We start from the raw sequence: 12,498 nt of genomic DNA, 5'->3' as shown, positions 1-12,498 counted from the left end.
AGGAACATAAGACCAAGTATATCCTTGTTGTTGTTAGGTGCCATCTAGACAATTTCAACTCATAGGGACCCTGTCTACCACAGAACGAAACAGTGCCCATCCTGCACCATCCTCACAATTGTTACACTTGAGCCCATTGTTGCAGCCACTGCGTCAGTCCATCTGATTGAGGGTCTTCCTCTTTTTACCTGATCCTCTAGTTTACCAAGCATGAGGTCCTTCTCTAGGGACTGTTCTCTCCTGAAAACATGTCCAAAGTATGTGAGATGAAGTCTCCCCATCTTCACTTCCAAGGAGCTTTCTGATTGTACTTCTTCCAAAGCAGATTTGTTCGTTTTTCTGGCAGTTCGTGGCATATTCACTATTCTTTGCCAACAGCATAATTCCAAGGCATCAACTCTTCTTCAGCCTTCCTGATTCATTGTCCAGCTTTCACATGCATGTGAGGCAATTGACAATACCAAGGCTTGGGGCAGGCTCACCTTAGTCCTTAAAGTGACATCTTTGCTTTTTAACACTTTAAAAGAGGTCTTTTGCAGCAGACTTGCTTAATGCAGTGCGAAGTTTGATTTCTTGACCTGTCTTATAGTTTATATTTCTTTTTGAACTGAATAGAGATTTCCTCAAGTGGCGTAAAGGAAATTAGAATAGTTGTGAGATTTAATAAACTTTCTCTGTTGGCTTATGAACTGCCTCGAGATTAAATAACTTCAGGGCAATGGTGATCCCTGAAAATGTACGTTTTAAGGGTATTATATTGACCTTGATACCAAATCTCTACTGCAACTGTGTAAGCACAAGCCTGCTTTCGTGAGACTTGGACTTCAGAATCACGTTACTTTCCTGGTCTGAAAAACCTCAGCCAAGAAATTGATTTCAAGGGTGTCATATTTGTAAGACACCCCCAGCACCCCTGGCAGATCCAAAGCAAATCCTTTCTGGATAACTGTGCTGTAAATGAAGACCTTGAAAATATAGAGGAAATTGATGATTTCCTGGCAAAATACAAACTACCAAATTGATGGACCAGGTAAGAAACCTATCAGAACAAGATTGGAAGCTTTTGGTTTGCAATTTACAAAAACAATTGGGCCCATGTGGTTTTCCTGATGGAGTCTACCCATTTTTAAAGATCAGACAGTTCTTACTTTATGTAAAAAGCTACAAATCATACAAAAGGTAGAAAACCCCACAACGTACTTGATAAAACTAGCATAAGCGTAACCAAAACCTGATAATGATAGTACAGAAAATAAAATTATAGACCAATTTCATGTATGACAATAGCTCCAAAAACGATAAACAAAATATTAACAAATACTATTTGCAGGTTAGCATCATCATCCAGGGGTTATTCTGGGGATATATAAATCAGCAACGTCATGGGGCTCTTGTCTTACATTTCTTTGACTCAAGAAGCTGAAAGTTAAATCCCTGTACACAGAATAGAAAGAGAACGAAAGCTTTTAAACATGGTAGAAATTATTTACCAAGGCTCATTGCAATCATTATACAAAATGTTCACTGCTAAAGGAACTGTCATTGAAAACGAAGAGTAAATGATAGATTCCTGTTATTAACGCCTCATTATTCAACATGCTACTTTACAACTGTAGCATTGTAGAGAGTGCAATAATACGACTAGCTGCAGAAATAAATCTTGAACTAAATTTTATCTTCATTAGCAGATACAATGTCTATATTTCTGTGAAAGCCAGGATACTTTATTAATTAGAATTAATAAAAGAGTCTAGTAAGGTGGGTATAGATGATCAGTATAGAAAAATGAATAGCTTTTCTCTCTTGGAACTAACTAGGTGGAAATGGTAATAGCAAAAAAAAAAAAAAAAGATTGCATTTGAATTAGTGACTGAGATATTAAGTCCTCAGGAAAAAAAAATTTGTAACTAAAAATAAGATCCGTATGGGAGAAATCTTATTAAAGAATATAGAATATAATCCAAATAAATAGAAAAACCTAGCATGTTCTTGAATATAAAGACAGTATAAATTCAAGATCTTATTTTGAATGTAAAACTGAACAATTATATGTGACCATATAAATTTTAAAATGTTTATAGAGTTTATAACGCCAGAGGGGAAAAGAAAAAAAAAAAAAACTGTTGGTAAGGGGGAAAATATTTGCAGCACACAAAGCAGACAAAGATTAATGTCTTTAATACCAACAACTCCAAAAGCTGATAAGAAAGACAAACAATAGAAAATTGGCAAGCTTATGAACAGAAAATTTACTTTTAAAAAGAAATTCAATCTAAATGACCGATCCGCATATAAACAGATGAGCAACAACGAGGAGGTTTGATTGTACCTGGCACTGGTACAGATCTGGGATAAGAAACGCTTTCCTATGTTGCTGAAAGGCAAGTATTTCTTGTAACATTTTAAAAATAATCTCCTAATATTTTCTAAAACTTTAAACATTTAAAGCTGTCCTTTGCCCCAGCAATTCCAGGTTTGAAAATGTATTTCGAGGTATAAATATTATACCATCTTATACAAAATCAGTATTCTACTGATATTATATAAACAAAAGAACCCATTGCCACCGAGTTGATTCTGACTCATAGCAACCCTATAGGACAGAGTAGAACGGCCCCATACAGTTTCCAAGGAGCGCCTGGTGGATTTGAACTGCCGACCTTTTGGTTAGCAGCCGTAGGATGGTCTATTGCAGCCTTGTTTCTGAAGAGGCAAAATGAACTCAATCAGAATCAGTGAAGTAATGGTTGAATTAAATGCCGAATGCTATGTGAAATGGGGTTGGTTTGGTTTATATCTCTTAACCTTAGAGACGTAGCGAGGGTAATGAGTGCCCTGGGGCAGTCGCTGAGTAACCCCCTCGTCTGGTGCCCCCTTGGACTTGCCCGCGCACACACACACACACACACACCCCTCCGTGAGGATGTCCAAGATTGTTACTGAGTGAAAGAAGCAAGGAGCAGAGTGACATGTAAAGTGCTGGCCCATTTATGTTTCATGTGTGTTTGGATGAGGGCAGAGATGATTGAGAAGGGAATATACAAACTGGTTAACACTAAACACCTGAGAAAAGAGCGCAAGGGCTGGTATTAACTGTTTCTTTGTGTACTTTGGACTATTTCGCAGTTAAAGTGTATTAAATTCCTATTTTTTTTTAAAGGGATATGCCAATTAAAATTAAAAAGCAACTTGGATCTACAGGAGTGCGAGATTTGCAAAGTAATGCTAATTTCCTCTTCACATCTAAATGAACCATCTGCAATGCATTTTCTGTTCTATTCCTAAAAATGCTATTATTAAAACTCTATTTTTCTCCGTATTTTCCAAATGCAAGTGCAAGAAAATCCTTTCTGATATCCCATTATCGGCCTAGAAAAAGAGAAGATATAACACCCAGTGCCGTCAGCTCTCCTTTAGTCCTGTCTTCCAATTAAATCCTATGGTATCTTCTCAAAGAGATGTGTTATGACCAATTCTAACACTCCCTCTTGTGCTCTTTAATTAAAGTTAATCTTATATTGCACTTTTTAATTTCAGTCGCAACCTTCTTTGTAAAATGAGCATTTTTGCCCATGGAACAGGTAAAGGGAAAAAACATGCTATCCTTGCACATGTATTTTGTAATATTGGTATCTGTAATAGTAAGTTTATAGAATTTAAGTGATAGATTAAAAGTCAAATTTGCATATAACCCATACATAACCCACTGTCACTGAGCCGATTTCAATTCACAGCAACCCTAAAGGACAGAGTAGAACTGCCCCGTAGGGTTTCCAATGCTGTAAATCTTTATGGAAGCAGACTACCACATCTTTCTCCTGTGGAGCAGCTGGTGGGCTCCAACCACTAAACTTCTGGTACGCAGCTGAGCACTTTAACCACTGCACCACCAGGGCTCCTGAATTTATATATGTTTATATATATTTTATGTATTTTTATATGTATATAAAATGTATACATTTATATATATATGCACATACACACTTGTTGCTCATTATAGAATCCTGATTTCTCTGCTTGTCATGTGACCCAGGTCGTAAAGGGATGAACTGTATTTTAATTATGGTTATTAATATGTAAGTAGCTGTTTTCTAATATATCATGTGCGCTGTGAAGGTCCCTGGGTGGTGCCAATGGCTTGCGCTCCGCTAAGGCCTGGAGATCTGCTTCCATAAAGATTTCATTCAAGAAAATCCAATGGAGCTCAGTTCTACTTTGTCACATGTGGCAGCTCCTTGAGAAGGAAGCATACTGATGCCACGCGTTTAGTTTTGGGTCTACATGCTTAACAGAAAGTTTATCTTTAGAAAATGTAAATTATATAAAAAATGTGGCCTTTATACAGCAATTCTGTAAATAGAAATGGTTTTTAAATAATATCAAATTAATGGATAATAAAGAAATAATACCACTCACAAACATTACAAATTTTGGCATATGTTTTTCTCATTGCTTTAGATAGATTTAGTATACTAGTTGGTACATTTCAAAAAATATATTTTATAAAATATCATTCTTGACCTTTTTTGTGCTCAGTTTATATGATTGTGTCTGAAAGGTATGCGCTAATAAATATATGAAATATTTTTGAAATAAATTGTAGTTTTAAATTCCAACTTCAATGCCTCTTTGTTCCTCCAGGTGGCTTTTACAGTACTTTTTGATTTGGAAGCCCTTCTGAAGATCTGGTGTTTGGGATTTACTGGATATATTAGCTCATCACTGCACAAGTTCGAACTACTACTTGTAATTGGAACTACTCTTCATGTTTATCCAGACCTTTATCATTCTCAATTCACATACTTTCAGGTAATAAAAATAATGCCTATTTGTCGTTAAACTTTTTTCTTTTCAGGGTAAGTACCAATCACAGTGTTATAATAACTATATACAGGGTCTCTATGAGTCAGAATCAGCTCCATGGCAACTGGTTTGGTGTTTTTCTTTTTTTTTTTTAATGTATAGTCATTGTATGTAATGACTACAGAGAAATCATAGGTGGTGCGAATGATTAACTCGCTTCAGTGCTAGTGGGAAGGTTGGAGGTTTAAGTTCACCCAGGCACCTGTAAGAAAGGCCTGGTGATCTCCTTCCGAAAAATCAGCCATCGAAAACACTATGGAGCACAGATCTACTCTGACACACGTGGAGTGAGAGTCAGCTTGAGGGCAACTGGTACTGGTATGATAGCCACAGAGTAAATATAAACCTGAGATAGGGCCAACGACAGCCAAGCATGTTGAAACCACAGAGGGTTATCGGGGTTCAACTTTCACTACCAAGAACATCTTTGGATGAAAATTCCTCATTATTTGTTGGGTTATATCTTTAGGCTTGGTAAATTAAAACAATTGCTTTAAAATTCACAGTAATGGAGATATTTTACATACCGTTTCTAAATATATACAGTTTCTAAAGTAACATTTCATAAGCATATAGATGTCATGTATCTATGTTTACAAGGAGCCCTGGTGGCACAGTGGTTAAGAACTTCACTGCTAACCAAAAGGTCAGCACTTAGCACATTGTAAACTTCATAAAGATGTGGGCACACATTGCAAAGAGCAGGAAATACAAACTTAAATCCCAGTGCAGCTGTCCTTTATCAATAAATCTAAATATATATGCTTATAATGGAAATAAAAAAACTTTTAAAGTTACATTTCTGGATTACAGTTAGTCATTTTTGAATTTTTAAAACAATTTTTTTTAATTATTTGTAATTACCTATTTCTTTCTGATGATTAAATACCTATATTATAATTCTGACTTTATTTATAATTGGATATCTAAACAAAAAACCAAACCAAACCCAGTGCCGTCGAGTCAATTCCGACTCATAGCGACCCAATAGGACAGAGTAGAACTGCCCCATAGAGTTTCCAAGGAGTGCCTGGCGGATTCGAACTGCTCACCCTTTGGTTAGCAGCCGTAGCACTTAACCACTACGCCACCAGGGTTTAATTGGATATCTATTTTTCAAAAATGGCATTTTTATATCACATTTATAACTATTCAATAAATAAAAGTAATTATTAGTTTCCGAGTAGTTGTTCAGTATTAGCAATGTGCTTATTGTTGTATTAAATTTTTAGCAAAATGATAAAGTATCCCATTTGATATCCTACTCAAAAACATCTCAAATGTAGTCATCTCTCTGACTGAAATTGGTCATTTATATACTTTATCGTGGAAACACCAAAATGTGAATCGTTTTCTTAATAGACCTTAAGAAATAGGGAATAAAGTAGCAATGGAATTATAAAGATGTAATTCAGAGAAATAGGATTTCAAATCTTTAAACGAAATAAGACGTGTTCCCAGTTCTTTGATTTTATTTATTGGTAATAGCAAAGCTGCCATTTTCGGAACAATATTAACTTCAGCTGGCAGATCACAACTCGCAACTCATACCTCGGGCACTTGGAGGAAAGGCATGGAAACGTAATTCACTAGAATGAAGAGTAAAAACCCTACAAACACAGATGGAAAGTAATCACAGCCAAGCACGCTGAAACCACAGAGGGTTATCATGGTTCAGATTTCATTACCTCCCACGTCTTCAGATGTAAATCCCCTGTTGTTTGTTGGCTTGTATCCTGAGGCTTGGTTATCGTAAGTGAGCTGACTGGGACGAGAGGTATACACGTGCTCAAAACTCATTCTATATAATCTGCTTTCCAAAAGGGCTGGGTCATCGTATGCTCTTGGGCACAACTGTCTAAGTTCTGGAGACCAACATGGCCATTTAGTACTTATTTTAGAGAATTATTATAAATGATTATGGATAAATGCCTGATACAACATCACATGTCTGTTTATGAACCTATTACGTTAGCGAAATTTAGAAAAATGTTGATATCTAATTTATCAAGGGTAAAATACAAAATATGTTCAAAAACCAAGCTCATTGCTGTTGAGTCGATTCCAATGCATAGTGACCCTGTAGGACAGAGTGGAACTGCTCCATAGGGTTTCCAAGGCAGAATTGACTCAATGGCAGTGGGTTTTTTTTTTTTTTTTTTTTTTGGTTTAATCTTTACAGAAGCAGACCATCTTATCTTTCTTCCGTGGAGCGGCTGGTAGGTCAAACTGCTGAGGTTTGGGTTAACGGCTGAGTGCTTTAACCACTGTGCCACCAGGGTTCCAAAATACATTCAGGACCTTAAAATGCCTGTATTTTCTAGCAGTTAATTGTTCAGGGGAAAGTTAGAAATAGATCAAAATTTTATGCAAAAAGATATTCACTACGGAATCGTTGATGAGAACAACCTGGGAACCACCTAAATGAAAAACATTTGAGGGATAGTTTAGTAAGTTAAGATGCAAATAATTATTATGATGAATTTGTTAATTTCTTAGGAATATGATTGTTTCATTTAAGTGAATAGTGCAAAATTACACAATATACATAAATATATAAGATTCATCATAATTTTAACATAAAATTATATAGCATGTATATGTATGTATGTATGTGTATAAAATGCCTATAAATGGAAAGATGAGTGGAAAGAAAGCAAAATATTAGTAATCTCAATTTCTCCCTGCTACTCTGTTTTTCACAAAATATCAAAAATTGGCAGGCATCTTTCTAATCATTACATAACCCACCCAAACCAGTGCTGTCGAGTCGATTCCGACTCATAGCGACCCTATAGGACAGAGTAGAACTGCCCCATAGAGTTTCCAAGGAGAGCCTGGAGGATTCGAACTGCCGACCCTTTGGTTAGCAGCCATAGCACTTAACCACTATGCCGCCAGGGTTTCCAATCATTACATATACATGTATATGTATTTATGTCATAGTAAAGTTTGCAATTTTTATTTTGTCTTTGATTATGGATTATAATTTAAAGTAGTTTAATTTGTGTTAATGCTTAAGTGGTTTTTCATTTGTATCTCTCCATATATGGCCATATGTTAAAAAAGTCTCTCGAGGGGATTAGGTGTCACAAGAATTTTTGCAAACTCGCATATGGAGAACCCGTTGTACTGGACAGATGGGCCCTTTATAGGGAGAATGAACTAAGGGCAGGATGTTCCTATGGGAAGTACTAATCACAAGCCTTACAAAATGCTGTGATTCTTTTATACCCCAAAGTAATCGCTGCACCACCAGGGCTCCATGATAACACTGGCTGGCATTTACTGTGCATTTACTATGTGCCAGGCACTGCTCTGTACTGTTTTTTTTTTTTTTTTCTCTTAACGATTCCATGAGATAGAGCTATGCATGTAAACTGAGCTTCCAAGAGATTTAATAACTTGCCCAAGACCACATACCTAGCAAAGAGTGGAGCTGAAACTCATTCCCAAGAAATTTAATTTCAGAGTTCATATTCTTAAACGTGCAATTTTTACAGAATCTCACTATTAATCAACACAATGATCTTGAAGAGACAGACTTAGAAATGTGACCTGGAAAAAGTGCTTTGGAAACAATCACAGAATATTCTACAGCCTTTATCTTTGAGAGTGTGGTTTACTTTATTTCTTATCTAAGAAGGCAAAATCAAAAAGCTTTAGTGGGTGGACAGGGTGAAAAGCATAAACTACCCGCCCCCCCCCCCAAATGAAAAGGCTTACTGGGAGTCACTGATAAGCGTTTTGACTTTCCAGGTATTTTGGTTAATCTCTTGAAACTGCTGATCAAATTGCCGTGCGAGAGTTACATGTTAAGTTTTGTTTCCTCGAGCTAATGAAATATTAATTTTTCAGAATTGTGCAGATGTGCCCAGGAAGCTGTTATTAGTTTTTGGGATAGGACTCAAAATTACTTAGACAATCTTTTAAATACGATTTTAATACAAATGGGGAAAACACAAAGTACTGAAATTTGCGCTATAAACCAGTTAAATTGCTACTGTAAACTTGCCTGGATTCGGCTGCTCACAGTTGGATACTGAATCATTTATGTTTGAGAGCCGACAAATCGAGTAAAAATGTGAAACCCTTCCAGATTATTCTTCGTATGTTAATGTCCACGGTGATGTTTTAACAGTTCTTATGGTAAAATTATTTGTTTATTATTTAGAAAGATAACCTGATTGTAAGATGTTCCGATCTGAGAATGTATGTCAAGAATGATAGCAGGAAAACCTGGTAGTATAAATCATGTGTTATGACACATAATTTGAACAATATTATTTTTCACATAAATTTTCTTCTTTAAGCACTGTGTTAAAGATTTTAAATTAGCATAAAAGAAATATGCATTTCCTCAACTTTTTTAAAAACGTTTGTCCATTAGTTTACTAGACATGCTACAAATCATACCATTTGTTTTCTGCATATGATAGGAAGGATAAGGTTTGCCATTAGTATTTCCTGTTAATTCAAAGACTAGCAGGGTTAATATGGCTTAAAAAAAAAAAAAAAACCCATTGCTGGAGTCAGTTCCGACTCATAGTGACCCTATAGGACAGAGAAGAAATGCCCCATAGGGCTTCCAGGAAGCGGCTGGTGGATTCAAACCACAGACCTTTTGGTTAGCAGACAAGCTCTTAACCACGGTGCCACCAAGGCTCCAATATGAGTTTAAAACCCATTGCCACTGAGCCAATTCTGACACATAGTGACCCTATACCAAAAAAACCAAACCCAGTGCCGTCGATTCCGACTCATAGCGACCCTATAGGACAGAGTAGAAGCACCCCACAGGGTTTCCAAGGAGCAGCTGGTGGATTCGAACCGCCAGCCTTTCGGTTAGCAGTTGAGTACTTAACTGCTGTGCTACCATGGCTCCATTTATGTTTAGTTTGGGAAAAATAAAATAACATATATACTAGTTTGGATAAAATAAGATAGAATTTTGTTTCTCTTTAATAGTTGGTAGGTGAGCCAGAGAGGAGGTAGCTCTGCTCCACATGGTCATCCAGGAAGCCAGCCTGTTGGGTTGGATCAGAGCTGTCATCTGCTCTGCAAGGCTTCTATTTCTGGTCCAGTTTTTTCCATTTCCCAGCCAGAGGAAGGGAGAAAAAGCCCATCCAGGGCAAGTTTATTCAATGTATGTGCCAGGAGTTGCCTAAATCCCTTGCTTTCACATATCATTGGTCTGAACTTAGTTCACATGGCCACACCTAGCTGCAAGTGAGGCTGTAAAAGCAGCCTGTAGCACTGAGTAGCCATGTGCTAGGCTATAATTCAGGAAGTTCTGTTATTTAAAGGAAGAATGAGAGAATGGATATTGGGGTAACAGTCTCAGCTCTAAGTAAAGACCCCTTGATAGAAGTTTTTTAGTTATTTTTTCCGTTTTTAGTTTCTTTTTATGAAAGTATAATATCTAGGAAGTTTTAGTTTATGAGACAATGAATATAGCTAATAGTGAATTAAATGTTTTTCTTAGATATTCAAACATTAGAATAATATCATTGTATTCCAACTGTATGTATAGTTAATGCCACTCTGAGTTATCAATTATATGTTAAAACACTTAGAACTATTTTTTTTAACTCATTAATTTGGGGTTTGCTTTCTTGCTATATGGCAGGCACTGAGCTAGGCTGACATTATTTAATATATTGCCATTTTTAATCTAAGATGCTTTAATGGAAAAATGTGATTTTATAAAGTTCTGTGATAAAGGAGCCCTGGTGGTGCAGTGGTTAAGCACTTGGCTGCTAACCGAAAGGTCGGCAGTTCAAACCTGCTAGCCCCTCCAGGGGAGAAAGATGTGGCAGACTGCTCCCATTAAGATTATAGCTTCGGACACCCTATGGGGCAGGTCTGCTCTGTCCTATACGGTTGCTATGGGCTGAAATGGACTCGAAGGAAACAGGGCGATTAAGGGAATGTTTTAGTATGAACATATTTAATATTCATTGTAAATAAGTGATCAAACATCTGTGTTTTTCTCTCCTAAAATAGGTTCTTCGGGTAGTTCGCCTTATTAAGATTTCACCTGCATTAGAAGACTTTGTGTACAAGATATTTGGCCCTGGAAAAAAGCTTGGGAGTTTGGTCGTATTTACTGCCAGCCTCTTGATCGTTATGTCCGCTATTAGTTTGCAGATGTTCTGCTTTGTGGAAGAACTGGACAGATTTACGACGTTTCCAAGGGTAAGACTAAAAATGCATGATCCTTATTTTAGTAATAAGGATGAAAATCAAAGTAATTTTAGCAGTGAGTTAAAAATATTGGCATATCTTTGATAACTTAGACTAATTCGATTTAATTTTTAAAATAGTCTCTTCTGCAGGCTCAGGAGTTCGAGAACATTTTCAGCACTGTCAGGTTATACATCATTCCTGAAATTCTGGGAATAATCGAATCAAACAAGATGCTGAAACCAGGCAAAATGGAAGCTAGGGTTCTTAGCACCTATGAGACAGCAGAATATTTAAATAAAGTTTATTTTGTCTTTTTGAGAGTTAAGGTATTTTTAGTCTGTTTTACGGTTCATACATTTTTATGTCAGGCATAATCTAGAAGGAAGCTTTTGATTTATGGTATGATAAGATTTTTAGACCCTTAAGACTTGAAATACTTTTAGAAGGTCATCTAGTTCATGCCTCTGCATTGTTATTAGAATTTATTTAGGCTAAAAAAGAAGTTAAAAGCCAATTGGTATATAAAAGAAACCCATGTAGAAATTACAGTCCCTAATGAGAAAGATTCCGAAATTTAGCTCTATTTCAGTTTGTTCTTACTTGTAGGTGTTGTCAATCAGCTCCAACTCATGGTGATCTCATATATAACAGGACAAAACATTGACTGGTTCTGTGCCAACCTCACAATTACTGCTATATTTAAGCCCATTTTTGCAGCCACTATGCGAACTTAGAAACTTGCAATAATATAATGACCAAGACAAATAACGTATATATTTTCACAATGAGCTGAAAGAGTAAATCTTAATTATATAGGAAGAATATTCTTTGGTAGAATCAGCATATAATATATAAAAATTAAGCTTTGAGGGCAAAGGGGTTCGTAATCATAACCCCCCCAAAAAACCAAACCCATTGCCGTCGAGTCGATTCCGACTCATAGCAACCCTATAGGGCAGAGATAAACCAGCTTAGCCTAGGGTTTTTTGTTTCTATCTGCTGCTAAATCTGTCATTTTAGCTACGAGCACTATACTTGATCCTTTTATAATGCAGATTCTTCATTCATACATCACCAAGCACTTGTTGAGCACATATGAAGAACCAGACAAGTTGGGCGATTCTGGGGACATAAAGACAACTAAGTTCCCAGTCCTCAAGGAATTCTTAGTCAAGGGAGGTAACCAGTAAATAAACCATAAAGCATAATAAAAAAAACCAAAAAAAAAAAAAAAAACCTACTGCCGTCAAGTCTATTCTTACTCATAATAATAGGCCTTGATAAAGGCAAGCACAAGGTGCTGTGGAAACCCAGAGATAGGATCCAAACACAAAATGGAGAAGTCTAGGAAAGCTTCTTGGAACAGGTGGTTTCTGAAGAACCATTGGATGTAGTCAAATGAAGCGTAAGAGGAGAGTGTCCCAGCCTGTGGCAACAGCATGTACA

The 12,498-nt window shown here is 36.5% G+C and overlaps 1 protein-coding gene across 3 annotated transcripts in view; it reads left to right on the top strand.

Annotated features, from left to right (window-relative positions):
- The window catches only part of NALCN (sodium leak channel, non-selective), a 406,966-nt gene that overhangs the window by 181,588 nt on the left and 212,880 nt on the right, over nucleotides 1-12,498 (top strand). For all 3 annotated transcript variants that reach the window (XM_049867215.1, XM_049867216.1, XM_049867214.1), the window contains 2 exons: nucleotides 4,642-4,809; nucleotides 10,870-11,061. In XM_049867215.1, coding sequence (XP_049723172.1) covers nucleotides 4,642-4,809; nucleotides 10,870-11,061 — 360 coding nt within the window. The remainder of the gene's footprint in view (nucleotides 1-4,641; nucleotides 4,810-10,869; nucleotides 11,062-12,498) is intronic.

Source organism: Elephas maximus, chromosome 23 (genome assembly GCF_024166365.1).
Source record: "Elephas maximus indicus isolate mEleMax1 chromosome 23, mEleMax1 primary haplotype, whole genome shotgun sequence".
In the NCBI taxonomy this organism is placed as follows: Eukaryota; Metazoa; Chordata; class Mammalia; order Proboscidea; family Elephantidae; genus Elephas; species Elephas maximus.
The sequence above is the reverse complement of the archived record's forward strand: the minus strand, read 5'-3'. Positions and strand labels throughout refer to the sequence as shown.